At 42.1% G+C, this 23651-nt stretch overlaps 1 protein-coding gene across 1 annotated transcript in view; it reads left to right on the top strand.

The window, feature by feature from the left end:
- The first annotated feature begins 261 nt into the window (after nt 1–261).
- Nucleotides 262–23651, top strand: part of ATP10A (ATPase phospholipid transporting 10A (putative)) — a 111549-nt gene continuing 88159 nt past the window's right edge. The window contains exon 1 of the mRNA XM_030950293.1: nt 262–1093. Within this exon, the coding sequence (XP_030806153.1) occupies nt 651–1093 (443 nt within the window). The 5' untranslated portion in view covers nt 262–650. The remainder of the gene's footprint in view (nt 1094–23651) is intronic.

Here is a 23651-nt window from a genome sequence, read left to right as displayed (position 1 = left end):
GACAGACGTGAAGAGCCGGGAGATGTTGTGCTGTGGCTTCCAGGCTCAGCACGGGGATGGGTATCAACGTGGCACACGGATTCAGGCAGAAAGTGGTGTTTCGCCCTGAGTCAGCGGGTAAAAACCTCCACCAGCTGCTGCTGGGGCACCGTAGATAAAGGCCAGTGCGCAGCGCCGACACTTCAGCGGGAATTTTCTCTCTCCCCGCTCGAACCTCTTTCCCCGTCCCACACGCAACTCAAAGTCAAAAGCCGCCGCTGAAGTGCGCTGCCGGGTGTGCACGGCGGGCCGGGCCGGCGCTCGGGGCAGGCTGAGCGCGGAAGGGCCGCTCCCGTTTCCCGCTCCCCCGGCCCTGCCCGCGGGACGGCGGCCCCCGCATCCCCCGCGCCCGGGACGGGAGAGGCCCGCGGGAGGAGGGCTCGGCTCCCGCCTGCCCACGTCCCCTCCCCGGCCAGGAGGAGGAGGAGAAAGCGAGAGAGGTCCCGACAGAGCGGCTAGAAGCGGGTCGAGAGAGTCCTCCTCCCCCCGCCCGCCCCCGGAGGGGAAGAGGAAAGGAGAGCCGTGGCGGGCGGCGGAGGATGATAACTTAGGGCCGTGCCTGCCCGTGGGAGCTGCCCGCCCTGCCCGGGTAGGACGCCGGGGCGGCAGCGATGTCCCAGGGCGCGGCAGGAGGAGAGGGAGCGCCCCAGGTACTGCCGGAGGGGAAGGAGAGGCAGAGGAAGAGGAGGCGGAGGAAGAAGAAGGAGAGTAAGACGCGGCTGGTGCGCTCCAGCCTGCTGTTACCTGAGGCCGAGCCGGAGAAGTCCAAGGGGACGGTCCTGGCCTGCAACCGGCTCAAGACCACCAAGTACACGGCATTGTCCTTCCTGCCCAAGAACCTCTTCGAGCAGTTCCATCGCCTGGCCAACGTCTACTTTGTGTTCATCGCCCTCCTCAACTTCGTGCCAGCCGTCAATGCCTTCCAGCCGGAGCTGGCCTTGGCCCCCGTGCTCTTCATCTTGGCGGTCACCGCCATCAAGGACCTGTGGGAGGATTACAGCCGCTACCGCTCCGACAAGGAGATCAACCACATGGAGTGCCTGGTGTACAGCAGGTGAGGCAGAGGGTGCGGGCAGGGGACGGCAGCGCCCTGGTGGTACACAGCGCTGGGGTCCCACCTGGCACCAGCTCTCAGAGGGCACTGAGCAGGTCCATTGTGGAAGGCTTTCGTTTCCACTTTAAGTGCAAAGAAAGTTCCAGTTCTTGTGGAACTGGTGTCTCCCAACTCTTAACTCAGAACTGCGGGAGTTCATACAGTCCTGTACCTACAGGTGGAAGTGAATCCGCTCTGACTGGTGGGGTCTGGCAGTAAATCCCTTTATGCAAACACTTCCCAGTGTGTGTAGTAAATTACACTCGTGTATAGTTTCAGGCATTAATTTCATTATAATAACATGAGAACTCACGCAGTCTGCTATAAAATCTTCAATGAGCAAAGGAAGGATGGAGGCCAGAGGCTTCTGAATTTTCAATAAGGTGTGTGAGATTCCATGACATGAAATTAGCGAACCCAAACTTTGCCTTTCTAAAGAATGAGCCAGTCTTTCCATTGAACATTTACTTTTAAGCAAATGTTTTTTATATATCAAGTGTCATCATTCCCTGTGACTGCTACTTCCCAGTGCTTGTGATGGAGCATTAGGTCATTTATGTCTCTCAGAATTAGTTTTTCTAATGATCTGGGCAATACATTTAGAGCACTGCCTTACTGTTTGTAAATCAGACTGAAATGACTTTTGCATCAACATTTATGTGCTTAGAAGCCAGCTTTACAAAATTTTTGTTTTGCTTTCCTCCAAGTGCCAGTCATCTCCTAGTAGTCTAAGGCTAAGGTTTCCTGGGGAATGAGAGAAGCATATATTTTCTGAGAAAGCAGATTCAGTTTCATTTCTGATGCTTCTAAGTCTAAAAGAAATTAAACACGTGCCAAGAAACTTACGCTCGGATTCCACAGACTGCCTGGGAGGGTCTTCAGGGCTGACGTAAGCATGAGACAGAGAGCGACTCTCCTATTGCAAGAAAGGCATGAGAAAAAAAATACACTGAAAAGGAACTCAGACAAGGCTGCTTTTCCAACATCAGCAGACTCAGCTTGTTATTTCACAAACTGGTATCATGTAAGAAATCTCACCCAGGGATATTCTTCCACCCGTAGATATGCATGCATGAAAACATAAGTAAAATGGCCTTATTTCTGTAAACTAAACCAAAAACAACCCAGTCAAGTCAAACACATAGTTACTGCCAACCTGTGCCAGTGCCTAGTGCCTTGCTTGTCTGTAGAGCTCCGAACACTTCTGGTGTTGAGGAAGATTGCAGAAGGTCTTGTAAGGGGCTATTCATGTAGAAAGTAAAACAGTGATAGTAAGGATGGGTAATCTAACCTTTTCCAAAAAAAAATCAGCTTAGAAATAAGCTCTTCTGTCTCCTAGGTTGAAAAGCACTAAGTGCCCAGTGCAAAAGATGTTTAAAATATTAACAAATACCAGTACTGGGATATTAATTCTGGAATGTTTTTCCCCCAGCAATTTTCCAGTCCCTCTCTGCTGCCAAAAGGTAGACGTGACTATGAGAAAAGGTGTACCTTTGATGTTAACATCACTTGAGGTCTTTTGTGAGTCCCTGCTAAGTGCACTAACCTTTGTCATGCTTGTGCTTTTACAGAGTAAGTCAGAATTGTTCCTTTTACTGCACAGTTCAGATTGCTGCTGAGTGACACTTACACAGATTAATTTGGGAGTGGTTTTCCTTTGCATTGGCATCAAAGGCCCATGTTGGCCAAATCCCTGTGGGACAGCAGACATGGAAGTGTGAGAGCTCTGTCACCTATTCAGACACAGCTTTCTGGCTGGATGCAGAGCTGAATGGTGTGTGCTTACAGCCTGCAACAGAAGCATGGTCCCCAGCAGCAGCTCACCCATTTTCACCTTCCAGCAGTCCCTAGGGAAGGCTTCCCTCCCACAATTAAAAAATACAATCAAAACATGCGGTTAAAGTAATTTGCTCCCATGTTTTTAATCTGCCCACTTTTTATTCTTTTTATAAACTTCACCAAGTCACCTTTTTAAACACCTTCCAGCTCCAGTGAGCGAAATGAGACTAGAAACTTGCTACTTCTGCAGATAAAAGCTAAGATTCTTGCAAACTCGTGTGACAGGGTACCAAGATTGAGAGATTTGTATCAAGGTCATTGAAGTTGCTGGGCGTGAGTTCAGAAAAGCTGTTTTCTTAGAGAGGTGGCATGCCAGGAGAAACACAAGGGATTGATCCTGATATTTACTTTGTTTCCTTAGTCTCTTTGTTTCTGGAAGAATGTTGAAGCGTGTCACATAAGGAAGTAATAAATGACAACTTTCTCCTCAGATGGATTTAATGCTGATCCCTTATCAGTTTTATTACCAGACTGTCTCTCCCTCCCCCTACTTGCCGCTTCCTTGCGGTAGGGGCAGACTTTGATGCAAATGCTGTCCTCGACAGAAATGCTGCTGTAGGTTAATGAACACTGCTGCAGTCCTGTGTTGCCCTAGCACTGTCAGGGAGCAGTAACTCTTGCTGGTCAGTTGTCCATAGCTTGGAAAGAGGTCTTCTGCAAGATGGGATGTATCTGAGTTGCAGGACTCTGTGCTCTGAGGGGCTCCCTTTCCTGCCAGCCTTCCATAGAGCTGCTAGAGCCACCTCAAATACAGACTACAGCATTCAAACACACTGCAGCAAAATAACATTGAATTATAAGTCAGCAAATGGAGACAGGGACTTTGGCTTCAGCAGTAGAGAAAAGCCCTCTGTTTCATGTTCCATGTTGTTTAGTCACCAAGTAAAGATTCAGGTTGGATACTGTGTGTTCTGCCATGTATCCTTTTTATGTATAATCCATACATGCTACATCCTGGCTGCTGAAGTACCTGTCCTCTGTTAGATACAGGCAGCATTTAGGGATGCAAAAGCTACAGGACAGAGAGAATGCAGGGATAGGCAGAGCCTAGGGCAGCTCATCAGGAGGAGGTTCTACATCTCTCCAGCAGTGTCCACTGCCTGGTGCTCCGGCACAGCCTGCACAGGCAGATCATGTCAAGAACTGGTCTGTTGGAAAATACTGTTCTCTGCTCTGCTGACTGCTTGGCCTTCTTCCTCCTGCCTGCCCAGTGGACTCAGATGACCCATTCTCATACAGCCGCTGCAGAATCAATGACTCCGTGGCTCAGAGTTGGCAACATTTATGAGACAACAAAACAGCAAAGGATGATGCAACCTAAAGCAAGAAGTTGAAGAGCAATGCAGTTTGTTTTTACAGAAAGAAGACGGTTTTCAATTAGGAATTCTAGATGTTTTGGAGAGTGGAAAATAGCTCAGAAGATTATTGCTTTCTAGAGTCAGATGGAAAGGGAAAAGACCTGATTCTTTGAATAAATTGAAAGAAGTTACTGAGTTTGAATTGGCAGCTTATGTCGAGGAGTGAAACACACAGGAGAATTGCAGACTTGTGTTGCTCTGTGATGGACTTTGCAGGTCTGTCTATAAGAGCAGGCAGAGTTTTGAGGAAGATTTCTTAGCCAGGAGGAGCTAATAGGGCCTCTCTCCAGAGGCCTTTAGGGCACCTCTCTCATTTGCCAATACAGAGGAAATGAGGCACTTACTTTAGGAGGATGGCTTCACAAGTCACCTAGAATTTCAATTCTGTACAGGTGCTTAAGCTAGGAATGCTGGATGACAGCCAGAACTCTTAGTTGATTTAAATGGAGGGAAGTTACAAAGGCATTAGGGCCTAGCCTGCAGAAAATTGTTTTTGCAAACCTGTGATTACCTTAGTCTCCTCTCTTTGTTCCTCTTCCTCATTTCTATCACCCATGGATTGAGGTTGGAAGACAGGAGATTACAAATTTGCAATCCTAACAGTGAAATCTGTGTTACTATCTTGGACTTGGGAGGATGGAAGGGTGATGTTTTCTTTGCAGTTATGTCCTCCAGTGCTCACTGGCTCTCACTGGAGTTGTGGATGGCACATGTAAATGTCTGCTGTTAAATATTTGATAGAACTGAATTTGTCACTGGGGCAGAAGCTTTGATTTCAGTGTGCTGTTACAAAATATGGTATATGTTTACATGACATGTAAATAGAAGATGAATAGTGATAACTACAATCACAACAAATAATGGCACTTGTCCATCACGGAATTATATTTTATTGCTGTCTCAGGGCTGTGCTGGTGAAATAATCTCTGCTAACATTTTTCTAGGAGCCATATGTTCAAAACCAAAGGGCTTTGCTTTTTAAATCTATTCTTTAACTCTTGCTGTGTCCATCAAAGAGTACTGCTAAAGAGTGTAATACCTCTACATACTGATCAGAGAGTGATAACTGCTTCTTGTATCAACCTGTAACTTAGAAAATCCATGAAAAATTGCAATTTATGACTGGATACTTGTCACCCCTGAGGTGTGGAAAAAGTTTAATGGGGCATTCAGACAGCTATCAAAGCAGGCTGTTTTACATTAAATGTTAATTTCTTTCTGCAAAACTGAAGGGGCGGAGAGCAGAGAGTTTGATTTGGGCAACATTTCCTATAATTTCAGAAATACAGTCCCTTCTTCCCTTTGCCAACCCAGCTATGAAAGTAATTCCAGCCTTGGAGGAAAAGGATACAGTAGTATTACAAATCCTCATGAAGGGACAGTAGATCATGGCCTCAGAAATAGCCAGATGATGACTTGCTTGCAACCACTTCACTCTTAGGTGCCTTATTTTGTTAGCAATGCCAGTCAAATTAGGTTGTATCTTCTACTACTACCATAGTCAAGAGCAGCTTCTTGTCCCAAAACGTGCTGGCAGATAAGACATTTCTGAGTAGAAGAAGCAAGTTTGTCCCCCTTCAAAAACACAAATGTCACTAGATGTGAGTCAAAAGGAAACTACCTGGGATTACTCAGTTTCCTTTCTGAGTGAATTTGGTGTACAAAGAGCTGAAAGCAGGAAGTAGTGGCCTAAATCTGTTGAAGTCAGTGTTCCTTCCTTGAGTTTCAAAAAGATGCATCTCTGTTCATCTTACTGTGTCTTTGTGCTTCACTTCAGTTTGAGCCAGGATGGCAGTGAATAAACTCAGTGAGCGATGTAGTAGAGGCTCCTCTGTTAGACTGATAGGGAGCAGTTTTATTCTGCAGTTTATCCAAGTAGCAAGGGATGTCTGTGCTAATCTTCTGAGATGTAGCCAGCTGGAATGCACAGAAGAACCCATCTCTCTGTCCAGCTGTGTGTATGCAGTTTATTTGCTGTTAGTGTAGGGTAAATTTTCTAAGTGCCTGAGCTTCTTTATTGGAAAAGAAAAATACTTGACTCTTGTTGCTAAGCTCTTTCATTTGTATTGGATGTCATGAAATCTGTTTCACATGCCTCTGGCTGACTGCCAAAGAAGATGCTGTTAATCTCCACTGAAAGACCTGGTGATGTCCCCAAATAAATTTTTGTTGTTACACGCTGCCCCTCCGGAGAGACACCATAATCTCTTGTGCTAAGCAGACCACAGCCCAGAATTATAGGCGGCCACCTTGTGTGCAGATCTCCTTGCTGTTGTGTGTCTTTATTAACTTGAGACCACGATTATTGTTAGAGGTGGCCAGAAGAATAACAGCTCTATTTGATTCTGTCAGAGTGCATTTCCAAAGAAAATACACAAGAGAAAAGAATTGCACGTACTGTTAACCTCTGCCTATCACTATTGTGATTCCACCTTCCATGTGTCACGTAGTCAGCAGAACTGAAAACCAGAATTGAAACCCTTGACAGCCATGCAAAAATCAATATTTATGGAACTGCTTACTAGCTAGCATGGCATAACTTAGCCAGCACATTCCTCTCACAAGCAGATCAATCCTCCAGAAGTACTAATTAGAGAAAGAAAGGTCCCTGTCACTGGGCAGGACTTTCACAGGTACCCGCTCCAGGCTTACACAAAGCTCACGGATGGGTAGGTCGCTTACCTTGACACAGTGCCAGGAGAAGTCCAAGTGCCACATTTCCCTGTTGTGCAATCCAGCATGCTTCCAATTTGTGGGATACTAACTCTATGCAAGAGCAATCTCAGGGGTACCTCTCCTCTTTCCCTGCAGCACCAGGCCTTTTGGGAATGTAGTGCTTTTGTGTATGGACACAGCAAGGTCAATGCAACTGAGAAGCCAAATGCACAGCTTCAGGATTACATCCAGTTTGCAGGACTTATGCTGTGCAGGCTTGGTTTTAGCGATTGCATATATTGAAAGCAATTAAGTTCATGAAAAGCAGAACAATTTCTTTCACTTCACTTAGTTGTGGAGGTGAACCAGTTTCCATGGCTTACCTTCAGCCTTAGTGTTCTATCTTGGGAGTTGTCACTAATGTGGCTGTGGTAGCAGCCAGTCACGTTTGTACCCAGAAGAGATCCACAGCAGGAACTTGATTTGTACCCACCAGCACTGCCTCACTTTGTCTCACCAGAATGTGGAAACAAGACAGATTCTCCATGCAGTGAACCAGGGAGAGTGCATTTCAGTGAATGGCATAAAGTGAGGAGCCTGCTAAAAACTGGGACAGTTGCCTCTCATGGGTAAATTTGGTAGTTGTGGGCAGCAGCTTCCTCTGTTGCACATCAAGCACAAAAGTTGACTCACTGGCAAAATTCAGCCACAATGAAAGCATACTTGTGAAAGATGCTAGCCTATAGCTTCTCCTAAGCAGGTGCTAGTGGTGGTGTGCAGGGGAGAAGAAATGCAAAGGAGGAGCATGAATAGCCTTAACACTGAGATCAGCTGAGAGAAAATGTACATTTCCAAGTATATCTTTGATTCTGAAAAATCAGATAAAGCAAACCTCCGATTTAGTTGGAAATGACCTGCATGTTTCTGAGCAAACTGGTTTTATCTTTGCTGTCTGTACAGGAAGTGGGAGTGAGGGGGCTTCAAAGAGCTTACAGTGTCTGTCAAACGTGAGCTGAGAGGAACATCTTTCTCTTTTTTACTCTTTCAAGGATGCAGATATACAGCCTGTCCGTAACAGGCTAGCCACCCCAGCTGATAGAGTGTTCTGTCCTGTGGGCTGCTGGGGATAATCTACCCCTTTGGAGCTGTCAAACTACCATCTAGTTCTTTGCTCCAAGAGGAGCAGTATTTTAACTCTGTTTTGGAACAGTTGCAGGTGAACGTCTCTGCCATGGTTAGCCCACATCCTGGGCTGGTTAAAGGACAGTCCTGAACTGGCAAGGCACGTGTTTTCAAGGGTAGGAAACATCTTCCATCCCCAGTGCTATTTTTTCTGACCACAATTTCTCAAGAGTGACAAGTAGGCCACTCTTCAGTTCAGTCTTCAGTTCAGTGGCCAACATTTGCATCATGCCCAGTCATTTTATAAACCCAGACTCTGCTGGAGATTTATTTTAACAGGCATGGAGGTCACTTGTTTTGTTTTTTATGTTCTGGTTGTCTGGAAGTAGTGACCTGCTGCAAGGAAAAGTTTAACTCCTTGACTGATAACTGACTTCAGTTCTTACATGTTTGTGCTGTCACATCAACATTGAGTGTGTGAACACTATTGCAGAATATTTGGTATATTTGTATTTTCCATGGAGGTTTTGGTTTTGACTTTTTTACTAAAAAGAGAAAGTCCACTATGAAGTGACAGCTTTTGTAAGCAGAGGTCTTTTATCTTTGTGTATTATCTTATGCTTCCTGGGCTTTTTCTGGGTCTCACAGCCATATACCTATATCCTCAGCTCCAGTCTGTTCACTTTCCCAGCTTCCAGTAGCAGCCTGAATATGCCTGTTTGGGCCATGTTAGCTGATTTTGTGTGTTCACTAGCAAGTCACTGGGAAAGTTGTTGTGAAATCTCCCAAAATATTGACACCAACACAGGAAGGTCAGAACAGCAGTCACCTTAATACATCTCTGAGTATGTTCTCAATATCTAGACATGGAATAAGATGCCTCAGAAAATTTGCCAGTGAACTAATTTTGAAATTTTACAGGCAGATTATCAGCCAAACCCTTAGAGATGCAGAAAGTTCATTAACTATGTTAGAAAGACGTAACCTGGTTTGGGTGAAAGTAGATTATAAGAAATCAAGTATAATCCTCCTAAGTTTGATCCTGCAGTTGTAGTGCATTATTTTTGCACTGGCCTACACTTCTATTTGGAGGTTTGGATGGCTCTTGTATTTTCTTTTTCTCCCTTTTTAGGATTCCCATGTTCTCATTGTCAGCTTCTCCTCGTTATACTTCCCTCTGCTGTATAGCTGCAGAGCTGTGAAGCTAAAACTTGATCTTACACCTTTTACCAGATGAAGACATCTATTGGTTTTATCTGCATGTTTGAGAGCCTGTAGATCTTCCTTCCTTCACAGTCCTAGGTTCCAGTTTTATCAGAGAAGCATGGACTGGCATACCTATATCCCAACAGAGCCACTGATTTGCATCTTGACTCTTCTGCAAATGCCAGTAGTTGCTTCCTCTGTAAACAGTAGTGAGCCAATGATTGTAGCTCCCTTGCAAGAAGCCCTCTTAAGTGCTAATGAGGTTCTCTCTTACCTGACAAGGATCTTTCCTAAAGGAATTTGTAATATTCTTTCTGGAACATGAGATGAGATTCATTTCATGTGCCTTTTAGCTAAAAGGTACATGTCCAGTCTGACCAAATCATCTACGCTTGTGCCAAAATCTGTGGAGAGCATTGAATGGTTTCAGGGAGGAAGGGGAAATCTTTCCAGCTTGAGACATTTACCTTAGGTAAATTTGAATCAAGAGATTCTTACCACTCTCCAGTGGTGATACAGGTGAAGCTGAACTAGATGGTCACTTACACAGCTAAGTTTAGGTGAGATGAATCCCATTAGTAAACTTAGAGGGGATAGATTTTACTTCCTCTCAATTAACACTTCATATGATTTTTTGACTGTAGAAGAGTAAGTAGCTTATCCTACTCAATATACTCAATAATTTATTTAAGAACTATTATTTGAGAGTTGCAGATATGGGTAAGTTCACCTGTCAGGTGAAGGGGCTAAGCAAATATCCAGTGTTTCATCTCCTGCCACGTTCTGCCTTCAGCAATAGCCATTCACTTATTGTTCATACCCATAAAATGTATCACAGTGTTGAGAAGCAATAAAAGATTAGATGTTGTCAATGAATAATTTTCTTTTTTGAATGACTGATTATATTTGCATTTCTGCAATGTTTGGAGTTTTCCAGACTGTCCTTATAATGTAGGGAATCTTGGTATTTTGGGGATCTTACTTGTTCTTTAACTTCTAAAATGTAGAGGGTGGTTGTGTGTTTGACATAATCATGGATGCTACAAGAATGAAAGTGGGGTTTCATTGTCAGGTGTCTCATAAATATTAGATAAGGCTTCTGGGTTTTGCCCAGTAGGTTCAGATGTTCAGACTTGCAGGTGGTATTGGTAGGTGATCAAGGATTGAATCAGAGGGATCAATGGCGAAATTATTCTGCTAATTTTGAGTACTGCTGACTTACCTGTGGTTACCAATTTTTATGCTGGAATTTCAGTGTCCGTATATATAGGAGCACAGGCTCTTGCAGACATACCATGGAGCCATATAAGAGGTGCAGTGGCATAAGACATCATGCCACTGTTTGCTGTCTTCAGAGTCCTGAAATCTGTTCATCTAATTGCAGCATTTGACATTCTTCTCTTCCTGATCCTTTTAGGCTTAAATATCCTGAATCCTATCAGGTTTTTCTTACATATATCCCTTATTTATTTTGAGTGTAGTTCCCTACGTGTCTGCTTTTTTGTGGATCCTGGCTGTGTGGAAGCTCTTCTTGCTGTCAGATCCTGTGGGAGCTTTCTTAAATTCAGGCTCAACAGAAACGGTGTATCACAGGTGAGCCAGCCATCAGTGTAGCAGTGCTGATGTTCAATCTGCTACATCCAGGTTCCAGGAGTCCAATTTAAAGTCTGTAATAGATTTTCAGGGACTGAACAATCCATGACATATCTTCAGTTTGAGGAATACCACAGTGGATTGATACCTGCCAGCTCATGCCACAAAAGTGTGTGTGAGACCAGTAAGAGCCATCTGCAAAGAATATTGCAGTGCAGGACACCCAGACTGACAGTGTATCTCTGCATCTAGAGCTAACAAAGCTAGCACTGAAATGCAGTCTAGGTTGGAAACCCAACGACCTGTGGATTTTTTTTTTGTATTTGCAAAGTGTTTGGTTGTTAATGTGGTTTTTATTTTGTTGGTTTTGTGTGTGCATATGTACTTGTTTTTTCTTCCAGTTAATAAAAAGTAGAAATTATCATTTAATACCCCAGTTTCAAAACTGCTGAAGAATCAGCCTGATCTTTACCAATTTCACTAAAGATAAAACTAATGAGAAAACTTATGTCCAAAATACTTATATCCTTTTAAACAGCAATGCTGAAGAAGACTCTAGAATGATTAATAGTGTTTTTGAAGCACATACTGTCTCTAGCTTTTAAGCCTTTGCTCTGCATTTAAGTGTAAGATTTCCCTAAAATTCCCTATGGTTGTTCTAAATTCAATCCTCCTTGGAATGCAGGGAGCAGGAAAGGGGGAGAGTTCCTGAGTTTATTTTCAATGGCATTTGGTTTGGCTCAGAGGATTTTTATAATGCTAATTTGGTCTTTCCATATTAATTCATGTTCTTCCTCTGCTGCTCCTAAATTGGAAACTTTCCATTTTACATCTGGCAGTCTTGTCCTTACTTGTTTAACCTTTATGCTTTATCACTAGAAATAGCTGTTTTGTGCATGGAATTCAGCCTCTTAGTCATAATAACATTCCCTTCAGCTCTCCTATCTGGCAACTTCTAGAAAGGTTTTCATGTTTGGGTGTTTTTTTTTGTTTTGGTTTGGTTTTTTAACCACTATTTGCATTTGCAGAAAGCATGCCTGAGTTGGCAGTGCTGCACCCTAGCAAAAAGTTTCAAGCAAGAAAACTACAAGGCATACTCTTTACCACTGGTAGCAAGCATAGAAAGACAACCAAATGTAGACACAGAAATGGTCAAGACCTGTGATCCATTGTCCCTGCTAGTTGAGCAGTATTCATATTAGATGCAAACCTGATTGGTGAGCACTTGGGAGCACAGTTTTTATTTTTCCAGTTACTGAGCATACGTCCCATATGCCCAAGACATCTTTGGGGTGTGTCCTCACTGATGTCTACTTGTAACTCATGAGCTCCAGTTAGATTCCACAGAAGTTCATCCACCAAGAGCATAGACAATATGAAAACACAGTCTGTGTAGAAGAGGTTCCCAGTCAGTGTTTTCTGTAACTTTTATTACTGTGCTGTAATTACTTTACACCTGTACATGGTTAATGGGAGCTCTAAGGTGATGTGCAATATGCACCAGGTATTCAGAAAGCTTAGTCTTTGCATCTCTTTGCCCAAGTCTAACGCAAATAAGCGGCAAAACCCAGAAGAGGTTTGTCAAGTTCTTTTAAGTGTGACTTCTTACACAGCTGGTTACATGAGTGCTAGTTCTTAAAACTGTCAGCTGTGAAAGGTGTGTTTATGCAGCACACATTGAGCACGAATCACGGCTGTCCCAGCTGGTGTATCTCAACACCCTCAGAGCCCCATGCAGAGGTGCTTGCTGCTCTGGAAGCAATTTGGGTCATTGTTGCTGTCCTGTCTCTTAGCAGGGTTTGTCAGCTCAAACACAGCCAAGCTCACATGACTAACGTTTTCTGTGCGTGGATGGGGCACAGCTGGTGGGGACAGCCCTGCACCCTCCTCTAATTTATTGTCCTTAGACTGATAAAACCCAGTAAGAAAAAATTGTTCAGTAAATGCATATACACATTACATGACTCTGCTTAATTTAGAGAGGGTTATTTCAATTTAACTGTGACCAAATGGATAGCAAACCATGTATCTGGCAGTTAATGCAGCACTATTTCCTTAATAACTTTGGATCAGAAAGTAAATTTTATGAAATAAAATCCTGTCAAACAGTCCTTTTCCTTTTAAGACACACACAGATAATAAGTGTGATTTGCTACATCAGCACATACCAAATTACCAGGAGACTGATGATTAAGGGTTGAAAAGCAAATGAAACAAGCTGGCTATAAGCTTAAGATGTTCAAGTGAAGCAGATGTAAGCAAGTGCTACTGCAAGTTGTTATCCTTATATCATATTTCTGCCATCTTAATTCATTTTTACTGAGAACTTAAGTGGAAAAGCTGCTGTTAAATTCTTAGGAATGCAGCACAACATTCTTAGGAGTTTTATGAAGCTTCAAAAAAGTCGCCTGTTCATGTCACAGCAGCGTAGGCAGCTCATGTTCCAGATAGTGTTTACCCTCCAAGAAGTCTGCAGGAGAACTCTATTTGAGCCATGAGTTTTCACCCGGCTTTCAGAAATAAGACACTTTTTGCAAGTCAGACCTTTTTTATGATTTACAGGATCACCTCCCATGGCCTTAAACATCACTGGCTTTTATACTTGATGTCTGTGTGCATCTGTTTCTATTGTAGGGGTAGTCCCTCGTGGTTTGTTTGGGGAACGCAGAGGAACATTAATTCCACCCTGCAGGTTTGCATGGGTGCTGCAGCAGGCTGCTGTGTTGGTGTGGGCACAGCCCTGCACAGAATGCCTCTGATGAGATCTCTGAGCTGCTCAGTAAGCACTGACAGCCAGTGTGAGGCGTGGAACGCCTTGGTACAGTCACACTGCTTGGAGTGGAAAGCTCACTGCACAGCCCTTGGTTCAAAAGTCTCCAACAAGTTTCAGGATTATTTTGCACCTCAGAAGACTCTCTGATTCTGGTTTACGAACACCAATCAAGTAGAAATATTGAGGTTACAATGTTTACAGCTGCATATAGCACCGTGAAATCAACAGTCCTTGGACTGAGAAAGTATTAAAAATATGATTGGGAATTTAATAAGTCTTTAAATGGATATAAGTGTAGTCATAGTTTTTTTCTCTGTAAGGAAGCAGAGGGTGTTTTTTAAACATCAGTCAGGTGCTTTACAACAGGGTAGGTACAAGAGAAAATGGCCAGGGTGACAGTTTTGCTGTCTTGTCAAGAGAAAGTGTGGCTTCACACATAGCAAGTTAGCAGTTTGTATGCTGGGACAGATGTCTTTTTGCATAGCTGCGCTGTATCAAGAAGTCTCTGAGCAATAGACAGCAAACAGCCACTTTTGGGGAGCCATGATAAAATAGCAGAGGTAGGTCTTTTTCCACAGGCCTTCAGTGTCCAGAAACTGATGGTTGACATAACCAGTGTTTTCATGGTATTGAAAATAGGCAACACACAACAGCCAAGAAATTGGAAATCCAGTATTTTTGTCATATCCTGGGATTATTCTTTGGCCAGCTCAAACATTTGGTCCTGGTTTTATATCTTCAAGAGAGGCACTTTACTTCTGAAGTTGTGTTTTGCACTCTCTTGGCACAGAGAGGGCTGATGGTTAACAAAGAGATCAGTCTGCAAGGGTGGTACGGGCAGTCCTTAATTCAACCTGCTAGGAGAGGGAAGAACAGAGCCAAACTTCATGCATCAGTAGCACTGACTCTGTCTCCTGTTTCAAGTTATTAAAATAACACTTCAGTGGTTTTTTAAAAGGCATTTTCCTAAATGCTCTCTAATGCCCATAACAACTTTAGATGCTGGGAAGTAAATATTTTTTTTGCTACTGGTAGGTTTGTTTTGTTTTGTTTTGTTTTTCTACCACTTGGCAAGCACTGGTATTTAGGGGGTTTTGTATTTTGTTTTGGTTATTCTTCTACAATATTTTGGATGAATTAGAAATTAGCTTTCCTACCAACACCTTGCAGATACACACACACAAAATACTTTAACTTGCCAAAACAAGTTATTTTTTGCATCAGAATTCTTGAGTTTATTTTCTACTTACATGTTTTCACAAACAGAATGCTTCTTCCCAGCTGCTGTGGGAAGAACAAGACATTGTATCTGCAAGATCGAAAAACCAGTGGCTTTTTAGTTAGTACTGTAGAGATCAGCTATGGAAGTTGAAGAAAAATATGCAAAATTTGATTATTACAAGGCCCCTTAAGACCAATGTTAAGATAAACTAAAAGCTAAGGAAAAGACAAATGTGGTTCCAGCCTCTAATATCAGTAAAATTAATTCTTAATGCTTTATATCTGGGTCTTGAAATGAGCCCTGGGAGTAAACTAGGGCTCTGGGGGTTTTACATCCAACCCTTGATTTCTTTTTTGATGGACACTTTGCTATATGATGACAAATTACTTTCACCTCACAAGCGCAGTAACTCTCCTTGCAGCAAGGTGGGAACATCAGCTGTATGCAAAAATCACAGGTCTCAAGGCAAGGTATATCCTCCCCCCAAGTCAGAGCTTCAAGGGCATTAATGACTGAAGATGCACTTACTGTTTCCTTCCTGTTACCCAGAACACTTTTAAATAACCCATTTGTGCACGAAATGTGTTCCCTCCTGCTCCTTTTTTCCTTTTCTTGTTCGGTCTTGCTGAATTGCTGAAGGATTTGGCAATCAGTTTTGGACAGAGGACAGTGTTGAATCTTAAAGACACTTAAAGGGAGTTACCAGGTCTCCACTCAGGAGTTCAAAAGGCAAGTTGCATGACCCTTCCTGTGTGTCAAAGTCATAGTCCTCAAAATGGGAAAACTGTGATTTATTTCTTAGAGTTTTTGCAGTTTGAGGCAGGACTTTTAAAAGAGGTCTTTGTTGTGATTTGATTCCCCTTAAAGCTGAATAAGACTTCAGAGTTTTGACTTTCTCATTTCAGCAATATTCAAATCTGCAATCTTATGTGAAAATGTCTGGGTTTTTTTTTCGCTTGGATTTTTGGGTTGTGATTTGATTTCACAACCATTTCAAATGGAGTAGCAAATAGGTTATGGGAAAATTACAGTTTCAGTTATAAAGAAATCTGTATCTACCATCTGTAAGGGCCAGATGAGTACCAACACTGCTGTGGTAAATGGATTATCATTATTGTACTTCTTCCACAATCCTCAGGGAAACTCTGAAATAAAAAAAATAAAAATTAAAAGGTCATTGTCAGGCACCCCAGAAAAAAAAGGTGGGCATTTAGTTAAGACAAAGTAAAACATTTGGAGGTGCCATGTGCAGAAATAATCACTTTAGAAATGCCTCTTTACTGAAGAAATGTTACTGCACAATAACAGTTGCCAGCTGGTAAAGATGGAACACTTTGGAAGTGGAGGTGCAATTCAGAATGAAAACGTACGTACAGTAACAAATTACAGGCAGAGAGAATATTTCAAGTTCTCCATCATGTTCCTTAGCTACAAATAATCCTGTGAAATATTTGTTCCAAAGGTCAAATAAAAAAAGACTTAAAAGCAAAAAGGGTAATACTGCAACTGTCTCTAGAATGTTTATTCTGAAAATATTTCAGGAGTTGAGAAACTTTTCGCATGCAATAGTCTTACAGGTTTTAACTCTAGGTAACGAGGAGCTCTGCAAACACCCAGGCATGAGGATCACTTATGCCATCAGCCTGAAAACAAGGGGGAGTGGTTTTGGAAAACTTGTTTGAAGAGCGTGTTGATAAGTGAGGGAAATGCTAAACCAAATTCAGTGTTCACTTATCTTCTCTAGGGATGGACTAGGCAGCAGTTTTAAACTCCAAGATTGGATTAGACATTAAGAAGAGATTCTTTAAGGGTGGTGAGTCACTAGAACAGGTTGCCCAGAGAAGCTGTGGGTGCCCCATCCCTGGAAGTGTTCAAGGCCAGGTTGGATGGGGCTTTTAACAACCTGTCTCAGTTGAAGGCATCCCAGCCCACAGCTGAGAGGTTGGACTACATCGTCATTGAAGATCCCTACCAGTCTAAACCATTCTCTAATTATAGGCAGCAAAATAAATGACTTGAACGTGAATATCTGCTCAGAGGGAAAGCTGGGATTCTCAGAAAGGGTGAGATTAAGGCATAAATTAGACTCTGTGTCCACCAGCCAAACTCTGTTAAGGTTGCTTGGTGTTCTCTGAAACCACCTAGATCAACCTGAGATTTCTCTTGCAAGTCTTAAGCCATTTGGATATTAGGCATCCAGTCCCACTAAACTTGTAGTCCTGCACACTATCCTGGGCAAAAAGATAGGCATCTCCAGAGAGCTGTTGGTCCTATCCATCTTCTGCTAAGAAGAATCACCCACCAAAGGTGTCCTCCCCCCTCTTGCCATCTGATATGGAGACATCTAAGCGAGTAGGACAGATGAGCTCCCTCACATCCGGACAGCTTGAATAAGGTGGAATGAAAACCTTGTGTCACCAGGGGGGTAGATGTGGATCTGCATAAAGGTGGGCTTAACAGGATAGTATTTTACCTTTATACTGATGATTAGAATATTGAATCATACTAACAGACCCATGCCTTGTTTGTTGTAAATATCAAACTTTGTTACCAGTCTTAACCTAAATATTAGCAAGTTTTACGTCTAATTAGTGCTGTTCTCTCGCTTTATACAAGCTGGGAAGTACAGGTCTTCTCAAGTAGCTGCAAGTATCACTAAGATGCTTTTTGGTACTAAATCCTGTGCTCCATTAGAGGCCAAATTTTGTCAAAACTCTTGTATTTTTGTTAGTGTACCTGCTGTTTTTCTAGCAGTTGTCATGCTTCATTTTTCATTGGAGAGACCTTACTTTTCCTATCAAGTGCAATTGACGCTAGCAAACAGAGCAGCAAGTCCAGACCCAGCCTGCATCAGCATTGGTGCCTCAATGTCAGCCTCTTGTTACTAGTGGATGGAGCCTTTCTTCTTGTGCCACCTCTGCCACCATTCTCACTGAAGAAACAGAGGCTTTCGAAAGCTGTGAGCATATCTGAGTTCTACCACTCCTGTAGAGTGGCTTTGGACTGTAGCAGTGCAGGTATAGAAGTACTCAAATGCTGGGGCTCAGCAGTGTTAGAGTCTGTTCCTTTCCCAGCTCTGACAGTCAGCCTGTGTGCTCTTGGACATCTCCTGAAATGCACCCAGCAGTAATTTTCCACCTGCATCTACACAAATCCCAGGAGATACGGGAGGCATTACACACAGGTTCCGTGAAAGATAAGAACAAGCTTGTTATCAGTAGGCTTGAAGTGCTGGATCTGTACTTCACAAGAAAAATGCTTGCGTGTGAAAAATAAGAGAAATCACAAAAACCTCTGTTATTAGTTATGCCAAGTAAGAGAGTAAATTTCCTGCTGTCTTGCATTTGGGACTGCAACTGCTTCCAGTTTGGGGGCTGAACACTGCAAAGACTATGAGACAGTCGCCTTATTTGATCCTATCCAGTTCAGCTATTTTGATTTATCTCAGCTAAGTTGCTGCCCCAGCACCCTTTTGTGCAATTTTGGAACATTGCAAATATAACAAGTGCATAGAATCTAATTTAGTGCATTCTACCGGGAAAAAAAACCCCTGTACTCAATTATTTCTGTTATCACACCTCCTGCTGTCATGCCATTGTTTATTTCCAGATAGGGCAGTGTTGAACAAAAGGAGTTTTTGGTGTTTCTTCAGAGTGAGAAGCTGTAAGTTTATTCTATAAATACAACCTACACTGACTTGCGCATTTTCTTTAAGGAGGGCTGTGTGGCATGCCCCAAGTAGAGAGATCTTTACTCAACAGGTGAGGGTGATGAGTAAAGCCTCTTTACTCCAGAGAGTACTTAATTGTTTTCTCTTGGGGAAAAAAAAAAGCCAAACAAATAAACAGAAAATGGAAGGGTTCCAACTATCTGTATAAGTTTTGTTTTCACACCATGCTTCAATCTCATTACAATTTTTGAGGAGTAATATTGGTAGTCAGACATTCCTCGGATGGGAAGTGATTAGAGTGCGAATTGCTGTAGAAAAGCACTATTTCCAGTAATAACACAGCAGGTGTTTTGAAAGAAAGCTGCTTTAACCTTTCAGATTGCAGAGGCATCCCAGTAATTCTAAGAATCACAATCAACAAATGCCTAATTTCACTACTGTTTTCCTAATTAAGAGGGAAAATGGTGTAAGGAACCTGAATTTTAAAGACATTTTCGTACAAATTAAGAGTTTCCTATTTCTGATCTGTCACTGGAAATAAAGTCATTTACATGTAGTTTCAAGACCTCCATGCTGGAGCATAGCATGTTGCTAGCATTGATGGGCACACCAGGTACAAAAACCTATGTTTTGATCAAAGTCAAAAAAATATAAAGGCAGTGCACCATGGAAAACAGATTACAGGTAGTGATATCAAGATAATTGTTGTGTGATAATTACACTGTCTTCAAGACATGGGATGCAACTTTTAAAAAAGATTTCTGCATCATTTGCTGTTTGATGTGGAAAATTTTATCTTAAAGATTACAACTGAATGCAAATCCTTTTGAAGTTATCCTGTTGGTAAAATGAAAAACTTGCACATTGTTTTCTGTCTGAACTTCGTTTAGATTTAGGTCTTAACCAGTGCACCTTGTTCTTTCCTTGCCTCATCACTTCCCTCAGAAAGCCCTGCGCTAAATAGCTCTTAACAAGTTTTGATTAGGTCAATTCTTGTCCTTAATTATTTAATTGAATTGACCCACGGTATAGAAACTTGGCATTATCTCCATTATGCACAAGGTCAAGGTGTAGTTAGGTTTTCCTCCTGCATAGCTTCATATTATCTGTTGAGATTACAAAGCAAAGTTCTTCACTTAACTGTTAATCGATTCTTGACAACCCAAATTATAAATAATTCCAAAAGAATCTAGAGGCTTGTCCTTCTTGGACAGAATAGCACAAGTCTCAGTATTCCTAATGAATGCAGGATTAGTTTCCTCTTTTTGCATTATAAAACCATAAGCATCAGGAGAAATGCAAACAGTTAAGGTAAATTATTCTATTCGTCATGTTTTAAAACCACAGATTGCACATTACTTTGCATGTGTTCTGTTTTTTGCTACTATACTTTGCCTAATAGCCAGTCATCTATTAATGTAGGGGAAAATTTGCAGTGTCAGACATTGTGCAAGATATTCTGAGCAAATTCCCACCCATCCTAGCGCAGGGGTTAATTCAGAGACTTTTGCTTGACAGAAGTCTGAATGCAGCAGAGATCTGCTCCAAAGCACACAGAAATCATTGTGAAAAACCTCAGTGACATCAGTGAGTTTGGGATAAAGCGCTGGAATTTCCTGAAAGGAAAATAAATGGCAAATATTTCTAATTGTAAGTCATTTTAAAGCAGACCACTTTGTTCTCCAAAATCACTTTTAAGAAGCTGTTAAAGACCAATAACATGTATAATTTGATTAGTTTGATGTCTAGGATATTTTTTTTTCCTGCTTACTCTTTTTAGTTGATGGGGGAAAAAAAATATCTTACAAGCTTACTCCTGATTGATCACAGATAAATTAAAGAGCTTTGATGTGGCCAGCAAAGCATACTTACTGATCTAATAACAAATAAAAATGTTTTTGGAAAAAAAGCTCTTGGGCGTATACTGAAATTACATGTTTGTTTTTCTCCCCTCTTTTGAATAATAAAAAAAATCAGACCTTTTTTTAAGGAATATTTCCTCAAGCTGATTGTTCTGCTTCAGCTATGCACACACTCTGTAGCAGAAGAGGTAAACAAGTACAGCTTTGTACTTGTTCCAGAACAAGAAAACCTAATTTCAAACTGTTTTCATAAAAGCCACTGAGAACTTAACCTGTCTTAGGTTGCTCTTGCTTGGCTTTTCTGGCATGTAAGGCTTTCTCATACCAGGTCTATTTGCTCTTATAATTCCAAGTTTTAAGGAAGAATATATAGAGATTAGTAAATTCTCTTGTTTTGTTCCTAAAATTCAAGGGTAAGTGATCAAATTTACATTCCTCAGGTTTTTGTTAGGCTTTTTTCTGTAGAGGGAGGAGCTGTGAGTTGCAGCAATGCCTGATGATAAGTCCCTATGTGCTCTTTTAGCTGAGCATTTTAAAATTGCTTGTGCTCAGCGTATCGGAAAATAAGGTACTGTAAAGACATGGGTGTCAATGCCTTACTGAGCTCAGTAAGGACAGAAACTTGCCTGCCAGTAGAAGCCCAGGGCTGTCTAGGGTTCCCTGTAATGTCAGGGTCTTCATTTTCAGAAACTGTTACTGTGTGGCTGAGATGACATGTCCTGTCATGTGGCTCATGGCACCGTGTCCATGCTACCTGTCAAACAACCTCCTTCATGAGTGTGCCACACTCTGCCTTCAAGTGCCTGTGCACCCACTGCCCTCCTGTACCATCCCCCAGTCCTCAGAAATCCCATTCTTTCCAGCCTTAGTTTTTTCATGGACCGTTCTATACTTGGTCTTATCCAAGGATTTACCCCCTTGTGGTTAAACACCCATTTGCTTCCTCTCAAACGTACTCTGATGGGAGCAATGGAGCGACTCACTTGGCTTTGTCTTCTTCCCCAAGAAAACCAAACATCGTGGAAAAGAAATGCTTCTTTGGTTTACTTTTAGATCATTTTAAAAAGTCAAAATGAAACCAGAAGCTTTCTAATGGACACAAAAGGATCACTAAAAAACTTGAAGTCGTTCTTCACTCTGGATGCAGGCCAGGTTCATTCAAGGCCAGATTGGATGGGGCCCTGAGCAACCAGATTTAATGAATGGCATCCCTGCCTGTGGCAGGGGGCTTGGAACAAGATGATCTTTAAGGTCCCTTCCAACCCCAATCATTCTGTGATTCTATGAGGAACTATGATCGTTAGGGAACAGCAATTTGAAACAAAAATTATTGTAAACCAGAAAAGCATCCAACTTGTGAAAATGACAATTTGTCTGCCATCAGGTATCTTTTAAGATTCACAATGTACTGTGAAATAGCCTTCTCTTGAATTTTTTGTTCTAAGGTAATCACTGTGTTTCTTCTCTAATAATTTCATGCCTCTCCTCTGGACTCTCTAATGCTAATTTTTTGCTGACCTCCTTTTTCCCCCTACTCCCTGGTCCCTGTGTATATACAGCAGGGCCTTGTATCCTCAAAATATTGCTTCTCTACCTGTCTTTGAAACAACAGCTTTTGGAGCACTGGGCTTTGGAGGGATAAGACCTCTCTAATATTCAATTTGTAGTAATTTATCAGCTGGTTTTGAAAATGCAAATTCCTGCCTTCCAGTGTTTAAGCTCCATTTAGAAAATTTTGGGTTTAATTTGATCCAGTTGTCATTTTTGTTGGGGAAATAACTTATCTGTGTGCTGAATGAACAGTGGCTGGTTTTATTGAAAACTATAAGCCCAAGTGGGTTTTTCTGTTATTTTGGTGTTCCTTTTTTTTAATCCCCTGAAGCCATCTAGTTAATTTCTGTTGTGACTGACTCCAGAACTCCTAATGAAAACCAGAAAAGAAAGAAGTTTTTGGGAGACACATAGACCTAATATTAGTTTGGAAGGAGTAAATATTTATCCAGGCAGAAGGAGATGACTTATTTAAAGACTGACCTAATTTATTATTTAGGAAAACCACCTTTCTGTATCCACCCTGCAGCTAAGAATTGTCCTTTTTTTTTTTTTTTCCTCTAGGGAATATTTTAGTTTAAGAAATGAGCCACACAGCCCAGAATATACTGGCAGGGGCAGTCTCCCAGAAAGGAACTACTCATTAAACTCATTTATCCTCCTAACAGAGCATTCTGAGTGTGTTATAGTGCATTAGGGACAAAGCTGGATCACTGAAAGGTCACAGCTCTCAAAGCCAGTAGGTGTAGTGGAAGTCACTGTGGTCAGGGTTGGGTTTGTACTAACAGTTTCAGAGATGCTTGTTCATGACAGACATCTTCCTTTAGCAGTTCTGTTCAACACCTTATTTCTGAGCTACGTGCCAAGTAAACCTCCAGAAAAATAACTCTTGGAGAATGTGGAGGGGTCATGGAGGTTGTTTTTGTTTTTCTCATGTCATACTCAGTTAAGGTAAAATAATAGATGAGGCAGGGTATCATAAACATGGTAGAGTTTCTTATTTGAGGTGGATTGTTTGGTTTTGTTTGTAGGGTTCTTTTTTAATCCTGTGCAGACTGGTAATAATAAGGAGCATTCCTTATTTGCTGGTAGTAATTGAGGTGTTGGATAGTTTGTGGTCCTAGCTTAGTGAGTAGTGGACAGGCCACCATAATTACTGGAAACTGTGATGCTTTCTCAGCCAAAGGGGCTTGCACAGGCTGGAAGAAAGAATTGCTTGCCTCCAGCAGAAACACCAGCAGAAACATCCTCTGTGACAGAAAGCAGAGGACAGCAGTGTGGTTACACATCCTGTTCCAGTTTCAGCTGAGTGCTGGAGGTCTGGTTGCCCCCAGGACCCCCTACCACTGCCTCAGCTGCTCAGTTTAGCTGCTCTTAAGGTTTCTTCCTGGCATAGTTCAGTCAAAATGATCCAGAAGAAGTCCAGCACTTCTAATAGTGGAATTATTTTTTGTTTCTAACTGACCTGACCTAAGAAGCAGCAGTTGTTCCAGAAATTGAAGTGATGATCAGTCACGTCTTACAGGAAAGCAGTGGTGAGCTGTCTGTGGTGAGCTGCAGAGGGTAACCATTGAACTTGCCCCAGCTGTACTCAGAGCAGGCAAAGCCCTGTACTTCTAAAGCAGCACAGGGCAAACATGAAGTAACACAAAGTAAGTTTCTATCAAC

This window comes from Camarhynchus parvulus, chromosome 1, assembly GCF_901933205.1.
Source record: "Camarhynchus parvulus chromosome 1, STF_HiC, whole genome shotgun sequence".
Taxonomy (NCBI): Eukaryota; Metazoa; Chordata; class Aves; order Passeriformes; family Thraupidae; genus Camarhynchus; species Camarhynchus parvulus.
This window is presented reverse-complemented; position numbering and strand designations above follow the sequence as displayed.